This window comes from Anabrus simplex, chromosome 5 (assembly GCF_040414725.1).
Source record: "Anabrus simplex isolate iqAnaSimp1 chromosome 5, ASM4041472v1, whole genome shotgun sequence".
NCBI lineage: Eukaryota > Metazoa > Arthropoda > Insecta > Orthoptera > Tettigoniidae > Anabrus > Anabrus simplex.
Window position 1 is genome coordinate 420,405,710 of NC_090269.1, and position 16,624 is coordinate 420,422,333.

At 40.1% G+C, this 16,624-nt stretch overlaps 2 protein-coding genes and 1 pseudogene across 2 annotated transcripts; 2 read left to right on the plus strand and 1 right to left on the minus strand.

The window, feature by feature from the left end:
* Window positions 1-230: 230 nt before the first annotated feature.
* Window positions 231-1,820, minus strand: LOC136874587 (actin-histidine N-methyltransferase-like; annotated as a pseudogene).
* Window positions 1,821-3,294: 1,474 nt separating this feature from the next.
* LOC136874190 (small ribosomal subunit protein eS21) lies at window positions 3,295-3,947 on the plus strand. The gene is made up of 2 exons (XM_067147789.2): window positions 3,295-3,728; window positions 3,812-3,947. The coding sequence occupies exon 1, from the start codon at window positions 3,402-3,404 to the stop codon at window positions 3,651-3,653; it is 252 nt and encodes an 83-aa protein (XP_067003890.1). The 5' UTR covers window positions 3,295-3,401; the 3' UTR covers window positions 3,654-3,728; window positions 3,812-3,947.
* On the plus strand, window positions 3,818-4,559 carry LOC136874189 (MICOS complex subunit MIC19-like). The gene has a single exon (XM_067147788.1). The coding sequence runs from the start codon at window positions 3,818-3,820 to the stop codon at window positions 4,352-4,354; it is 537 nt and encodes a 178-aa protein (XP_067003889.1). The 3' UTR covers window positions 4,355-4,559.
* Window positions 4,560-16,624: the final 12,065 nt, after the last annotated feature.

Sequence of the window (16,624 nt, forward strand, 5' to 3'; positions counted from 1 at the left end):
ATCGTGTTGGTCTAAATGTAGTGAATATGGGTGAAGTCAATCAAAATCGGACACGCCCCCTATTTTCTCGGCCTCTGCTTGACAGATAGATACAGCGTTGCCAAGCGTACCTTCCAGCTTTAACTGTAGATCTTGTTAACAACATTTAAGAGTAGCACGGCATGTGGTCAGCAGTCGCCCATTAGTTATTGTGCGAGCAGCCGCTTCTGCCGACCAGCATACGGGATACATCAGAGCCGGACGTGCTGCTCTACGTACTCCAGTGCTCTCTTAAAGATCAGCTTCTCTGAGATGCGCATCTGAATGGCTAAGCGCTGACAAGGACTCACCACTGAAGTGCTGGTTAGCAGCTCCTTGTCAACCTCAAGAGCGGTCGTGTAAGCACTCAACAGGAGCTTGATGCGAGTCTTCAGGAAGGTCCATGTTCGAGTTTCCACTTCTGTCTCCAGAGCACAGTCAATGTAGACCAGATCAGAGGAATGCTCTCTCTCCAGCCAGTGCTCCAAGTGCTCTTGACCCATACTGAAGATCCGAAGGAACGCCAACCAGCGTCCGTCCACAGGATATGTGCCGCTTTTCAGCAAGAAGTCTCCGGTGGCCGGAAGGCCAGTCGAGCCAACAGTTAGGCCCGCGGAGGCTGAAGGGGATTTGCGCGACTCACGCATCGTGTTTGTTGTCAGGATACACAAATCCATTGTGGACCAGTAGTTCATAGTTGGTGCGGGAACAATAGAAAATAAAAACCTGTTCTCCGGCATGGAAGGGTCACACTGCCATAAACTCTGTACGTTGCTGACTCACGTTGAAATCTGTTGTTAACTTGCCGTTGATGTGGTTGGCCATGTCCCATAAGGGGATGAGAGCGTTCAGCATAGAGGAAGGGACGAAGTTCTGGCGGGTCATCACCGTCGACACACCCCAGCAGTGCTGCTCATAGGAGAAAACATTACAGAGTCACTAGCTGGATCAGTGGAAGTCTGGAAGAGTTTGTTGAAGTAGGCGTACTGTCGTGCAATACTTCGGCACTGCTTCAGAGCAGGTTCCAGAGAAGGTGATCCCTTGAGTTCCTCAAGTTCATGAGTTTTAAAGTAGAGAACGGTAGTGTATTCTTGAGGCAGGATGGCGAGGCATGGTTTCCAGAATGAGCTGGGAGAGAACTTCTCCACCAGCAACAACAAAGACCGGGCCACGTTAGGCATGTACTGTAGCATTGCATCCTTCCGCAGTAGAGGACCTAATACAGAATCGGCAATTGTTTCTGTGGTAAGCATCAATTTGCGAGGAACAGCAATCATTAACTCTCCATCTTCCAAGTCCTTCTCAGCTTGCAGACCGTACTCGTACGCGGGAAACTGACCTGTCTTTATGCAATTTATCTCTGCTCCATGTTGCCTCATCCACGACATGAACTACTCGAAGTGACTACTGCGATCTATGGGGGGTATCTTCATGTCTGAATTCATTTTGAGTAACACATGCTTCAGGAACTCTGTCAATGAAGTTCTCGCATATCCAGGTGCAGATATTTCTCCACTGGTCACAGTTACATTCCACCTCAAGAAAGTTAGAAGAAAACCGGATTCTGCTTGGATGACTTTCTCTAGCAGTTTCTGGATCTCCAGATATGTCTCCCACTCTTTACTTACATTGGAAGAAGACACAATGTTTGTACTGGCTTTTAAAAGTTTCTCGACGATCTGATTCACCACTTCATTTCTTTTCTGGCGAGACAATTTACGAGGGGTGCTATTTTGCAAATTACTGTCTTTAACTGGTAGTTTCCCTCTTCCGGAAAATTTACCATGGTTCTTTTTTCCCATTGTACGGATGAAACACCTATAAAGAGCAAACTATACAACTACATCATCAATACATTAAAAATGTTATTGGCTTTAATAAAAATTAAGCAATAAAGTGCCATAAGCCGGACCTAACCTGACCCACGGACACAGAGCCCGACCATTGGTTGCAATATTATTATTATTATTATTATTATTATTATTATTATTATTATTATTATTATTATTATTATTATTATTAATAATAATAAACTGTAGTTGGCTCTGGGGCCTGTTCCACGAACGAACTTTGCAACTTTTCAACTTTGCACTTTTCACTTTTCAATTCTTGCAAAGTGCAAAATCTTTCTGTTCCACCATGAACTAGGCTATACTTTTCAATTTCTTCGCAAAGTGAAAAGTCTTTGCGAATGAGTGATCCGATCGAGTTTATTCTATGAGCAAACTGTATAGGCCTAATACTCTATGATTTTAATGCTTTACTTTTCGCGGCGAACTTGGCGGTATAATTGTCGTACCGTTTAAGTTTTTATCGTGGGAAAGAACGGTTATTACAAGAAGCTGTCTGTGCTGGAAGTTGTCAAGGAGAAACCTGACATCCTTTTTTGACAACTTTAAAGATAACCTCTCAAATGATGACACACATCAATGTTAACGAGAGTACCGTCAACACATCCACACACAGAAGGACATTCACCCTTTATTAGAAATCCCGTCGCTATATTAAGTGGATTATCAGGCCAACGTACTGTTAGCAAATATTACATTTACAATAACATCTACGACTTTGGTAACAGTTCTGCAAATAATTTATTTTGATGTCCCATGCATTGCTGTTACACAATACAGCTGGGTACCATTTACTAAAAAATGTAAACATAAGAATTTGTTCTTTTTTGGAAAGGAATTTACTTCTTTATCTTTCAATAAATTATCGAATTTTTCAAGAATATAGTCAGCCTCTTGGGATAATACGAAATCACTCGCGTTATTACGTCGAAGTGAATTTATGAAAATTAATCCTGTCTTTGTACGTTCCATTATTGGATTCTTCATCACTGTCCTCACTTGATGCTAACAAAAGCTCACGTCGTGACGTGTTTATATCACTAAACCAAATTCTACGCCGAGAAACTATGTACATACTTGTTTAACATATGAAAAGGGAATCATCTCCTTGCGAGATTTATGAAAACTTTTCACTTCATTTCTTTGCACTTTGCATTTCTGTACCAATAGAGGAACATAACAGGCTTGAAAAGTGAAAAGATTTCTAACTTTTCACTTTTCACTTTGCAAGCTAAATCTGAAAAGCGATAGTGGAACAAAATCTGAACTGAAAAGTGCAAAGTGCAAAGTTGCAAAGTTCGTTCGTGGAATAGGCCCCTGGTTGGTTTTGATATGGGCTATTACCGAATTCATCGTAAACCAAGTTCGTTCTGTTATTGTATATTCTTTGACGAAACCAAGTCGGGCTGAGTCTTTTTCTCCTAGAACTTCTCTCTTTCATTTTGAACCGTTGTGGTCTTTGGTGTCAAGCCCTTCTCTGTCTACACGTGAGTTGATACTTGTTTTAACAAGTTTCTTGTGATCTGTGTAATTATGGAGAACGACGCTGGTGAATTTGTGGATCTTTACTGCCCACGGAAGTGTTCGGCGAGTAATCGTATTATTCATGCTAAGGACCATGCCTCTATTCAGCTCAATATTGCTGAAGTTGACCCAGCCACTGGCCGCATGACAGAGAACACTAAGATCTATGCAATCTGTGGGGCTATCCGTAGAATGGGTGAATCTGACGATTGTATCAATAGGTTGGCCAAGAAGGAGGAAATTTTGGCGAAGAACTTTTGAACATTTATCGCTCGGAAATGTGAAATGTGGTTTTTTTTCTCGTGTCTCAACACTAGTTCCAATATTTTTCTCTAGGTAGTGCTTTTGTAAATGGTGGCTTTCAGCTAAGAACACGCGTGTGAAGGTGGAGCATACAGTGTTCTTTGTTATTGTTCCAGATCGCGATGGGCAATTCTAACAGTGCCCGGGTCATTACTTTGACGAATGAAGATCCAACTAGCGTAATCAAAGTGTCGGAGGGGGTCGTCCAGCGTATGAAGGGCGGAAGCTATCGTAAGAGTGGTGTAGAAGAAGACACTCTGAAACCTGCTGATGTATCGTCATCAACGGTAATAGAACAGCAGCCACTGTTTACAGGTGAGCCTCTAACTACAACTCTACAAGTTAAACGGGAAAAAGAAGCTGTACTTCGTAATAACGATGTTTATTGGCAACAGCGAATCGCTGATATCCAAGAGAATTATAAAAAGATTAACCGTAAAATGGAAGAGGAATACGAAACTGCTGTGAAAGAAGTCGAAACTAGTTTCAAAAAAGCATCGAATGCTATCAAGGAGTATCCATGTCAAGATTTTAAAGCCGAAGTTGTGAAATGTTACCAGGAACATTCTAAGCAACCACTCCTATGTTCCAAAGAAGTTCAGACCTTCCAAAAGTGTGTGCAGCAGACTATGATTGGACTTGTTGAGAACAGAAGTTAGGCTTCCTTAACTTGTATTAATAGCATAATGAGTTTAGTATCCCTGGTGTAAAAGTTCTATCAAGTTAGGTATTTCTTTTTTGAAGTTGAATATGTTAGGTAGCTCGTTTCAGCTGTGTTGAAGTTCACTATTCACCTTATTTTCTTAACTCAAGTTGGATTTGTTGAATATGAAATAAAACCAATTTCACTATTTACAGCATGAATGACGGGTATGTCGTTCTTATATGAATTATGGTTCGATGGTGTGCTTTCATTATCAATAGTTGACTCCTCGCAGCCCAATACTCCTTACATTCAGCTGCGCACGGAATGACCGTCGTTTATTTCTCGTGGTCTTCTCGCCGAGGACTGGTTACATGCTCGGGCGGTAGTGCCAAGCAACTGTTGTTTATTTTTTTGTAAAGTGCCAAGCAATGCGATAGCAGCACATTCTGTATTATGAATTCACTTATATTTTGGGTCAGTAAGAAAGTGATAGGTCTGGCTAGTGTCAAAGCAGTTGGTCTGGATTGGTTAGTGACAAAACCATTGAACTGTAACCAAGCAAAGGGGGTCTGGTGGCATAAACCCGCAGGTTAGGGCCACAAAGCGGCTTTTAGGTCTCTAGCATTCTGTAGGGCAATAGCAGCGCATTCTGCATTAACGTAAGTATTATACTAAATTACTGCTGTTGTGTATTTTCACATGTTTCCTTTACATGGTGTTTTATCATTACTTTACTTCTCGCAGCCCAGTACTCACTACATTCAGCTGCGCGCGGAACGACTGTAGTTTGTTTATACACTCGTGGCCTTCTCGGGAAAGATGTTGTGAAACGGTGCTCAGAGCTGCCAACCTCTGAACTGATGAGTGAAGTGCTTCGATATCTGATGGTGATTATTGTTACATGATTGGTCTGGACTGGTTCTTGCCGTGCGGACGGTTAGGATAGTATCTGGACAAGACCCTTGGTCTGGACGGTTAGAAGCAGCCCTAAGCCTCTAGTTTCGTGAGGAAACACGATTGGACGGTTATGATTCTTGCCGTGGCCAAGACAATTGGTCTGGACGGTTAGGATTCTTGCTGTGGACAAGATTATTGCTCTGGATGGTTAGGATTCTTGCCGTGGACAAGACCCTTGGTCTGGACGGTTGGGATTCTTGCCGTGGACAAGACCCTTGGTCTGGACGGTTGGGATTCTTGCCGTGGACAAGACCATTGGTCTGGACGGTTAGAAGCGGCCTTAGGCCCCTAGTTTCGTGTGGAAACACGATTGGTCTGGACTGCTGGCTCTTGCCGTGCGGACGGTTAAGATAGGATCTGGACAAGACCATTGGTCTGGACGGTTACAAGCTGAATTATTTTACATGGTGTCTTTTGTTTGTGCTATTTGTGTTATTCAGCCAGGGTTGGTAACGCATTGTATTTATTAGCATTGACGGCAATGACATCACCTTCCATTCACGCTGACCAATGAGAAGGTGCAAGAAGCTACTGTAGCCATCGACGATGGCGGCTGCTACTCTTTATTAGGTTATAAAAGTAAATGTACTTCTGGGGCCGGGATGGAGAGTTCCTCGATATCGCAATGAACACGTCTCTCCTTTAAAAGGAATTCCAAGTAAGATTTGCATTATTTTCACGGGTACGATGCGCATTGGTATCTCCCAAATATCACTATAAAATTTGTCACAAATGGAACATAGTAATTGCTTTTACACATATCAAGTGAAAAATCTGCGGCAAATTAAGGAATACCGTCGTTATTTGAGAAATATGAAAACATACTTAAAGGCTGTAGACAGGACTTGTTTATGTCGTACTCTGCTGCTGGTGGCGTCTTTTGTTACTTTCTTCAGGTCCAGGGCTAGCACCGTGGAATGGGAGGGCTGTGTCTGTAGATTCTCATTATCTTTGTCCATATGACTAGAGCGGCCAGTTCAAACAGCAAAATGGAGGTCAACAGAAAATAGCATGATCCCTGGATCAATAAATCACTAGTCCACTGATTTTTTTCTTATGTACATTGGCCATACCATTTTGTCGCCTATTAAATATTGCATATCGCGATACAATTCATGAAATGATGTCATTGACAAGTGAAGCAATGAAACGAAAGTAATGAACTTCAGTGAACACAGATATCACACACGAAATTGTTGAAAGTGTAAGACAAAAGACATAACGTGTGTCACTGTGAGCGCAACACCAAGTGTACTTGTAAAGTGGTAAAGTACGTATACATAATCTCCAAAAATCAAATATTTCTTAATTTGCTGCAGATTTTTCACTTGATATGTGTAAAAGCAATTATGTTCCATTTGTGACAAATTTTATAGTGATATTTGGGCGATACCAATGCGCACTAAACCAATTTTCACTTCCTTGTAATGTTATAAACGTTGGGCTGCGGGATGTAAAGTTATACTGGTGTTTATTCTTTGTGTTTTCATTCAGCCGGGGTTGGTAACTCTACATAATTATCAGCAATGATGGCAATGACATCACATTCTGTTCATGTTGACCAATAAGAATGCAAGTAGCTTCTTCAACCATGGACGATGGCGGGTGCTGCTCTTTATTAGGTCATAAAAGTTAATGTACTTCTCGAGGCGGGATGGTGGGTGCCTAGACATCGCAATGAACACACCTCTCCTCTAAAAGGAATTCCAAGTAAAATTTGTATTATTTTCACTTCCATATAATGTTACAAACTTTGAGCTGTGGAGTGTCAACATATACCCTTTCATTTGTGATGAGCTGATCAGTGTGTGAATCGTTTGAAATGGTAAATTCTTTTTTCAGTTAGAACTTAAAGCGAAATATTGGGTTTATTTAAAGGACGTAATAATACAGTTAATGTAGTGATTTAAGCTTGAACCATTTTGAAGACGTGTCATTCATGGCCTAAAAGTTTATGTTCGTGCCTCATACCTATCTTCTGTTTGTTTTTCTCATCTGTGATAAGTGTACCTAGATACTTTGATGAACTGTTGAACATTGACTTGCGCAGTTTTGTACCCGAGGTGTTACATACTGCATGAGTGATATGTATTTTGGCTTAGTTTGAATGAGGGCCCTACCGGGCAAGTTGGCCATGCGGTTAGGAGTGTGCAGCTGTGAGCTCGCATCCGGAAGATAGTGGGTTTGAACCCCACTGTCAGCAGCCCTGGTTTCCCATTTTCACAGCAGGCAAATGCTGGGGCTGTACCTTAATTAAGGCCACGGCGCTTCCTTCCCATTCCTAGGCCTTTCCTGTCCTATCGTTGCCATAAGACCTACACGTGTCAGTGCGACGTAAAGCAAATAGCAAAAAAAAAAAAAAAAAAAAAAAAAAGAATGAGGGTCCCTCACGCTAGTTGCTAGTTCAGTGGTTCCCAACCTTTTGTGGCCCATCTCCTCTTTCTGGAGGTTGACTTAACACCTATCGCCCCCTTTTCATTTTCATTGTATGCCTAATTTTAATTTGAAGTAAAGTGTAAATAATAAAGCAGTTTTATTATTTTAAACAATTTTTCTACCGTATATAAAAACAGCCAAACAAATTCTATCCGGTCACTGTAAAAATGTACATTTTAATTTATTTTATTTTATTTAGAGATTTTTAAGAACAAAGAAATGAAATAATAAACTAAGATCATTGATATACATTTAAGAAACAGGAATTCATGTTTTCATTTTTAAATTGAAATCTGGAAAAATTGAAAAAGGTGACGGTTACTTTTTTAAAAATAAATGAAAATTTGTAAACTTTGTAGCCTAATTGTTTTATTTTACTTTTCCATGGCTGCCTTGTGCTTGGTGGATTTCAGTTAAAGCTTGAATATCCGGCTTTATGTTCAAGTTCAGGCGCGAGTCTCATTTGAGGCATATGTCCAACTTATTTCCTTGTTTTGTGATGAGCTGGACAACAGAACTAAATCCTTTTTCAACTAAATATGTTGACGGGGACGAGATAAGTGGTTCTGGTTTTCCCTACAGTTGTGGATAAGCTTCACTCGGGCTAACTCGTAACCGTTGTGCTTGAAAACAATGTTCGCCTCAGTCATACTTGGAGATCCAGAAACTCCGTCTGCAAAGAGTTATCAAGCTTATCCACAGCTTCAAACGAGATCTAGAATCCAATCCGGAATTTGTAACTTGGTTAAATCTTCAAACCTTGTTTCCATGTCAGTTTTTAACTGGTCAAGGTGATCAGTAAAAATTTGGATTTTGTCTTCTGGGAGTTCAGAAGTCTCGTTATCTGACACTGAACACCTGTTAAGGGTTGGAAACTGAATCCTCTCTTTGCAGCCAATATTTACCTTGTGAATATCGAACTTGGTGATGAATGATGAAATAATTCCTTTGGCCTTGATAAGGTTCATCATGTTTCCTTCAAGCCTTATATTGCCTTCGTTTATTTTTTTTTCATAAATATCTGTAAAGTACGCAAGTTCCAACTTGCGTCTCTTCAAATTCTCACTTAAAACAGGATCAGGCGTGTCAAGAAACTCGGTAACCGTGTTGAATAATTCAAAGAAACCGCACAAACAGTTTTCTTTGGAAAGCCACCTCACAGTCGTATGTAGAAACAAGCATTCGTATTCATCATTTTCATGCCAAAGTTGTCCGAACAGACAGTCATTGAGGGAATTAGCTTTGATATTGTTGACACCAGTAATAACCCGTTGTAGAGTTTCATGTAGGACACCACTCAATTTTTTCGCAGTGTTGGCGATGAATGGCACAGTAAAGTAAACTCGTGTCCTTATCCAGAGGTGGTGCAGCTCTTTTCAGGCACACCTCCAATGGAGGTGAGCTGCATGTACCATTTCAACTGCAAACCAGCCATTCTTAAATTTCTGGCAGTACCGGGAATCGAACCTGGGCCCCCAAGGACGGCAGCTAATAGCACTAACCATTACGCTGCAGAGGCGGACAATGGTACAGTGAATAACGATGACCTCTGACACTTCTTCCTCAAGGTGGGCTAGAAACCCTGCATGACGACCTAACATGGCAGGAGCAGGGTCTGTTGCGCAAGTGCTCACGTTTTTTAGGGGAATCTCCTTTTCCTCAAAATAATCTTGCACCACTTTGAAAATTGACGATCCCTTCGTATCAGTGATCAAAGTTCTAGCAAACAACACTTCCACGGTAATTTCCTTTTGTTCATTTATAAACCTCACATAAGCTAACAAAATTGCTTTGTTATCAATCACGGTTGATTCATCAGTCTGCAATGCAGATTTATTTTTTCAACCTATTGGTGAGTTTGGATTCAACGTCCGTGGCCATTTCCTCGATTCGCCTGGAACCAGTATTGTTGCTCAAAGGAATCAATTGACTTATTACTAGGGCCCTCGCCTAGCACGATTTCAACATGTTTTTGGTAGCCGGTGAAACGTGTGAGGTTTACCACATTTAACGATCAATAGACACCTTGTAAGAAGCAAGAAGACCTTTGTCAAGATCGGTTGCTCTTTTTTAAACAATTCACTCACATTAAGCCGTTTAGAAGCTTTAGATCTGAGGTAATGAAAATAACCAAGTTCTTCACTCACTTGGGGACGGGGTTCAGTCACTAGTCTGCCGGCCTAGCTGAAGACAAGGGGTGAGGACTGTGGAGAGGGGTGAGTGCAGTGAACTCGCCGGCTGAGAATAGCCTGTGACTCATGCTATACGGCAACTTTTACTGTACAGTACTATTTTAATTTTTTCCCCTTTGAATACTAATCGCCACCAAATTGCCCCTCTGGTAACCCAAATCGCCCACTTGGGGTGCACAATTAGAATTAAGGAAGGTTCAACCTTTTCAATACAAAACATGCTGTGTAAGATGTTCACAACATATTATTTATTATATTATCAGAACCGGTTTCGACGCTTATTGCGACATCATCAGCTACAAAAATAATAAGCAATAAGCGTCGAAACCGGTTCTGATAATATAATAAATATGTTGTGAACATCTTATACAGCACGTTTTGTATTGAAAAGGTTGAACCTTCCTTAATTCTAATTGTGAACCTCAGTTCAATACGGGAAAATGAAGTTTTTAACTTATAACACTTGGGGGTGATCGGCCCCAGGTTGGGAATCACTGTGCTAGATGCTTTACTGTCTCTTATTGTTGATTTAATGGTCACTGCAGCACTCGCATTGGCTTTCTTTCGTGCAAAGAGCAGTTGCTAACTGCACAATCCTGGAACCGTGGTTATGGTACACCAAGGCACGATAAATCCCGGGTGCCAGGTCGCCCTGTCGCCTAAAATTCTTTCTTTGTCACCTTATTTTTCGAGCCGAGTTTATTTCCCGGTTTGCTCTCATTGAACTATTGCAAAGCGCATGTAATAATATGCAACCCTTTTGACACTCCAGTCGATTTCTGCTTTGATATTAATGTTATTACCATTTTAAATAATAATAATAAAGGTCATATTAACTTACAGAGGTGTGCAAATTATTATGGTAAAGACAAAAAAATATTTTATTTCAGTTTTTAAGTGACATAAAAGTTACAAAGTGAATCACAATTTCACTTCAATACTTGGTATGCATGCCTTTGACCTTTATGAGTGTTTTCACTCTATCTGGCATGCTTTCTATCAATGTCTTGCACTGTTCTTTGATAGTTTCATCTTGATGCCATATTTTTGTGAGTGTCTCGACCAAATGTGCTTTAATGGTAATGGTTTCCCTTTTAATTTTCTTTTTTACTATAGCCCACAGATTTTCCAATGGGTTCATGTCAGGACTGTTGGCAGGCCAGTCAAGCATTTTAACACCATTTTCTTGTAGAAAGGGTATCACTTTCTTTGCCTTATGGCATGACGCACCGTCTTGCATGAAAATGCACTCATTTGAGCCATACCAGTCCTTCATTTGATGTAGTAGTCTTTGATCCAACACTTTTAGATACTGTTCATGCCTCATTGTGCCCTCCACAATGTACAACCTTCCAGTTCCATGCCAAGAAAATACACTGCACACCATTACGGATGTTGGGTGTTTCACCCTTTGTTGGACACACTCCTGGTGGAATTCTTTGTTTTTCCTCCTGCGGACATACTGGGCGGATTCTTCAGCGACACAGAAGATCGATTCATCACTGAAGCAAAAATGGAGTATTTAGGCCATACATTTACACATGACTATGTGGTAATAAATTGTGTGTAGGAACTGTTAATCTGGATAACTTTTTCCACTTCATTGTAAAAAAGTGACACTACCGCACTGCAATGTTTGAAAACCCTACAATTACAGAAATTGCTCAAGAATTGTAAAAAATAATATTCCTGCCTTTTTCCTGTCTTCAACACTCCAATCTTTTAAGGAATTTGCCCACTGAAGTCTCTTAGCTGCTATTGTTGGGGTGATCTTGGTTTTTCTTCTTGGTCTCCTTGCCTTTAAACCTGAAAGGCAAAGTTGTCTTCTGACTGTTGAAGGAGATATCTGTACCCCACACTCTTCCATCTTCACAGACAGATCCCTGGTAGTTGCTTTCTGGTTAGATATTGCAAGATTCTTGAGTTTCCTTTTGCATCTTGGTGTTAGTTTTGGCTTTCTGCCACATTTCCCAACACGACTTTGCTGGTATACACAACCACCGTCATCACTTTTCTTGATATTACTCACGGCCTGTTGAGAAATACAGAGTCTTTCAGCTATCTGCTGCTGTGTATAACACCCCTCTTGCAGTAAGGACCTTGCAATACGTATTTTTCTTGGTGAGAGGTCCTTCTTACGCCCCATAACCTAATTTTTAGTACACTTCAATGAATCCAAGTTCAAAATAAAATTGCTGCAAAAGAAATACCATAAACTAAAACAAAACAGTCTACCATAACCAAATAACATCATATTATGCATACCACAACTCAAACTCAACAATAAACGATCAGATACCTTCACAAACTTTATGTAAGCAACACACTGTAACATGGAAGCTCAACAGATGAAGGTCAATAATTCCAGTTCAAGTCAGTGTTGCCACCATTTGCACCCAATATTGTTATAAAAAGTAGTATATTTGCTGCATAGTATCCCTGCATACGTATTATGTGTCATGACTAATGTGTCAACCAAGAAATTGTGCTTAAGAGTTACTAGTGAGAAGAAACAGTAGACCAAAGTGTTTTACCATAATAATTTGCACACCTCTGTATATAAGCAATAGAAGAAAAATTAATGTGAAGTGCGAACGTTTGGGTGTTGAGAAAACCTCGCATAAAAATAACTTTTAATGTTCTTTTCATGTAAATTAGATGAATAATATCCTGTAATACTCCTTTACTATCAAAATAGAATCTTTTTCACTATTGTAAACTGAAATACATGTACTCTCATGGAATTTTATTTCCGTACATTGCATGGACACAAACGGTGCAGTAGGGATGTTTTGTAAAGTATGGGTTATTCCTGGTATCACGTTTATTTTTAGATAGGTAGAAATTCAGTATGTGCAACATAAGTTTTATAGCATCATAAGGGATTTGAAAAGTTACAAATCTTACGTGGAATACCTTGCATAGGGAAGATGTGTTCACTGCGACAACCAGGACCCACCCACCCCCCACCCCCCCCCCCCCCCCCCAAAAGTACATTTACTTTTATAATCTAATATTTATCACACGCCATTATTCATTGCTCACCGGTGCTGTAGCTTTTCCATTGGCTGAGATATAATCAGATATGACATCATTCCCAGCAGTGAAGTGAAATACATTCCATTACCAACCTGTGTGCAATATAAACACAACTAAATACAATGTACAACAAAACAGTGTAATCGGATCAATAGCTTTGTCACTAGCAGGCATGATAAATGACTTCAGGTTTTTTTAATGCACTGTTCTCCGTACGGAATGCTAGAGGCCTAATGCCGCTTTGCAACTCTTACCTGGACCCCCTTTGCTTGATCCTAGTCCATTGGCTTTGTCAATAACCTAGCCTGACCAATGGTTTGGTTAATAACCGGACCTAACCAATCCAGACCAAAGGTTTGCTCACAAGTCGGCAGCCCTGTATACCGCATAATCAAGACCATCCAATCAATAAATGAAAAAAGGTTCCACCTAATCGATCGGAACCTTTTTCCACTTATTGATTGTATTACTTTATCGATACAGACATGAAGTGGATAGTCTGTAATAATCAAGACCATCGCGAGAAGTTGGTGAGAAAGAAATAAATAACAGTGCAATTGCGCCTTGTCTCCGCTGAAAAGTTGTTGCAGTAACTGAACTTTTGCCAGTGTTTAAATTTTAAGTTATTAATCCTTTAACATGACAGATACATACGGGAATTGTGCAATTTGGTGTTGACAACATTACTCACTTTGCTATTTACAAGTTTCTTAGAACAGTATCAAAATATACATATGTAACAATTGGTTAATTTCATACTTTTGTGTACATAGTGGCATGTCTTATTTAGTTCATTGTCCTGCTGTCTTTACATTTTGTGCTAATCTGTTGTGTATAAAACTACAATCACAATACGTACTGCTATTACTGCCAAATTTTATATTTCAGAAGGCTAGACGCCAGTGTATTAACAAAGCGAGTACTAGAAAAAGTCACCTGGCTCTTAGATTTAAAAACATTTGTCACGGCCTGTGGGTACACCTTTTCTTTATTGATGTATGCACACCATGGCTAGTGTCAAAAACCCATTGGCCTGACATGGCAGGTTTGTTTAGTGTCGGCCATTGGTCCAAATTCTTTAGGATTGTTTCTTGTGTAGCATCTCATCTTTATTGGTCTGTGCACATTCTGGTTAGTGACTCTAATGATCAGTCTAACAAATCCTGGTATATGGCAGAGAGCGTCTCAAGGAAGTGAGACCCTGTTCATGTCGACCATTGGTCCATATTGTATAGGATATTTTCTTCTGCAGTAGTTTGTAATGAAATCTAGCCTTTTTTTTGTTATATTGCATGTAATTCCACCCAGTGGTAGGGGTAGCAATTACAGGAAATATGGAGGATGATGCAAGATTATTGATCTTATGCTACAAAAGTAAACATACTTCTTTGGGTAGTCTGGAGAGTCCTGGCCTTCATAATGAATGCATCTCTACTGCAGAAGTAGTACGAGGTAAGATTTCTGTTATTTACCTTTCACTGTCATTTACACTGAGGGACCTTATTCAGCCTCGACCAGTTGGGTTGCGAGGTCACTTAATATGACCACATGTGGGTAGGGGATGCAGACGAAGAATACACTCATAGTAAACCCTGCCTGTCATAAGGGCCGACGAAGGGATGATTGAATTAGAACCATGAAACTACTTCTGATTAGTACCATCACTCAGGGAAAGCCATGGATGGTCTTTACTTGCGAGTAGTACCACTATGTTACGTACACAATAGGTTTATGATTAGAAGCAGCAGAGTGTGGTTCACTTGTGGGTTTCCAGTACCTGTGATTAGTACCTCTATATGAGTGACACTGTTGGTCTGCATTGCCTGTGATTTGTACCTACTAGGTGAGGAACACCACATGATAGTACGAGTCCCTGTGATTAGTACACCTATGTGAGATGCACCATGGATTTGTGTTGTCTGAGTGGCACCATTATGTGAGATACACCACGTCTGCGTTACCTGTACGACGTACAATACTTGTGAGTAGTAGGCCTACATAATGTTTCGGACACCGTGAGTTTACGCTGCCTTTCACTAGTACCGCAACTTGAGAAATACTATGGTTCTATTTTACTAGTGAGAAGTGCCATTATCAGGGACCATTGACCTGAATATTGAACCCCTTTAGGCAAAAGCATCAGCGATTCAGGATTTTGCTTTAAGGTGAGACATTGTGGGTCAGATCTGCTTGTTTTAAATTCATATTCATTCATTCTTCATCATCATCACCACGTTTTGAATTCTGGTCAGTGGATGGACTTTGTTCTTTTAAATTGTCATTGCATTTCTTCTCATTTCATACTGTTAGGGGCTGATGACCTAGATATTAGACCCCTTTAAACAACGATCATCATCATAATCACTTTAATATGTTCTAGAAAGCAAAAAACTCTCAGAATTGTTTGTAGAGCCTTTGCAAGGAAATACGTGCAATTTTCAGGCAAGAACTTTAAGAAGGCTGTGCAGGTTTTTGAAAATTATGATTATCAGTTTAAGAATGTGAATCTTGGAATTAATCTTACCTTGTATAACATGTCCCAGTCTAGAAAGCTAAGAATAACCGCCGAGAGGGTTCATCGTGCTAACCACAAGGCACCTCATAATCTGTAGGCCTTCGGGCTGAGCAGTGGTCGCTTGGTAGGCCATGGCCCACCGGGGCTGTTGCGTCCTGATGTTTGGGTTGTATAACATGTAGGAGAGAGATTTGTTCATTGCCAATGCTATGTTTACCACAATTGGTCACTATTCACATTCCTTAGTTGCCTTGTTGCTAGCAGCATCACCATTGATTTCTTTACAGCATAAATGCAGAGTGAAACGATGTGTAAGGGGTTTAACTGTATTTAGGTGCTTGTACATTATTTCATCACAATTGGTTTCTTTTTTAATGCATTTGTTTAGATATGAATCTCTATTGATTTGGTTGCAGCATATATGCAAAATGAGGCACAGGGGGTTGGACTTCGTTTAGGAGTTTCTGTTGTGCCGTAGTTGGTATTAACTATTTAGTATTCAGCCGACAGTGGTAGTTGCCATAGAAGGTATGGAAACTGTTGAACTATTTAAATCTGGTTTTAAAATTTGGCCTTTAGCTTTGGCACTGAACACTTCACTCTTGTACAAGTAATAAGAGGTAAGATTTGCATTATTTACTTTGACGTTGTTTATACTGCGGAGGCCCTACTCAAGTTGTGTGTGTACCAGAAATGGATAAAATGAATTAGTAATTCTATATCAGAGCATTGGATCACTACCTATCCTATTAACCCTAAAACTGGCAACTTTCGAAAATTCAACACTTTGGCCCTTGCTGTAGTGGCACTCGAATGTTCGTATTTCTTCTCATAATTTCTTCAGCAGATGTCATGGCAGTCTACTTCTTGTCATTCTCGATGTCGACAGCAGCCGCGAGTTTAGTTTCATTCATATTTACAAAATCTTTGCGCGCAATTTCACAGGAATAAATGGTTCAGTTTTCCGACAATCTGTTTAAGCACCATTTCTGTAGTGTTTGTTTTATTCTATAGTTTTCTGTTTGGTGAGAGTTGTTTACTTCTGCACACATATTATTGTTTGATTTATTTTATACATATTTAGTACAGCGTGTATCTAAATATGGCATCTTTACTTCATTACGGAAAATTAGTAATGCAGTAA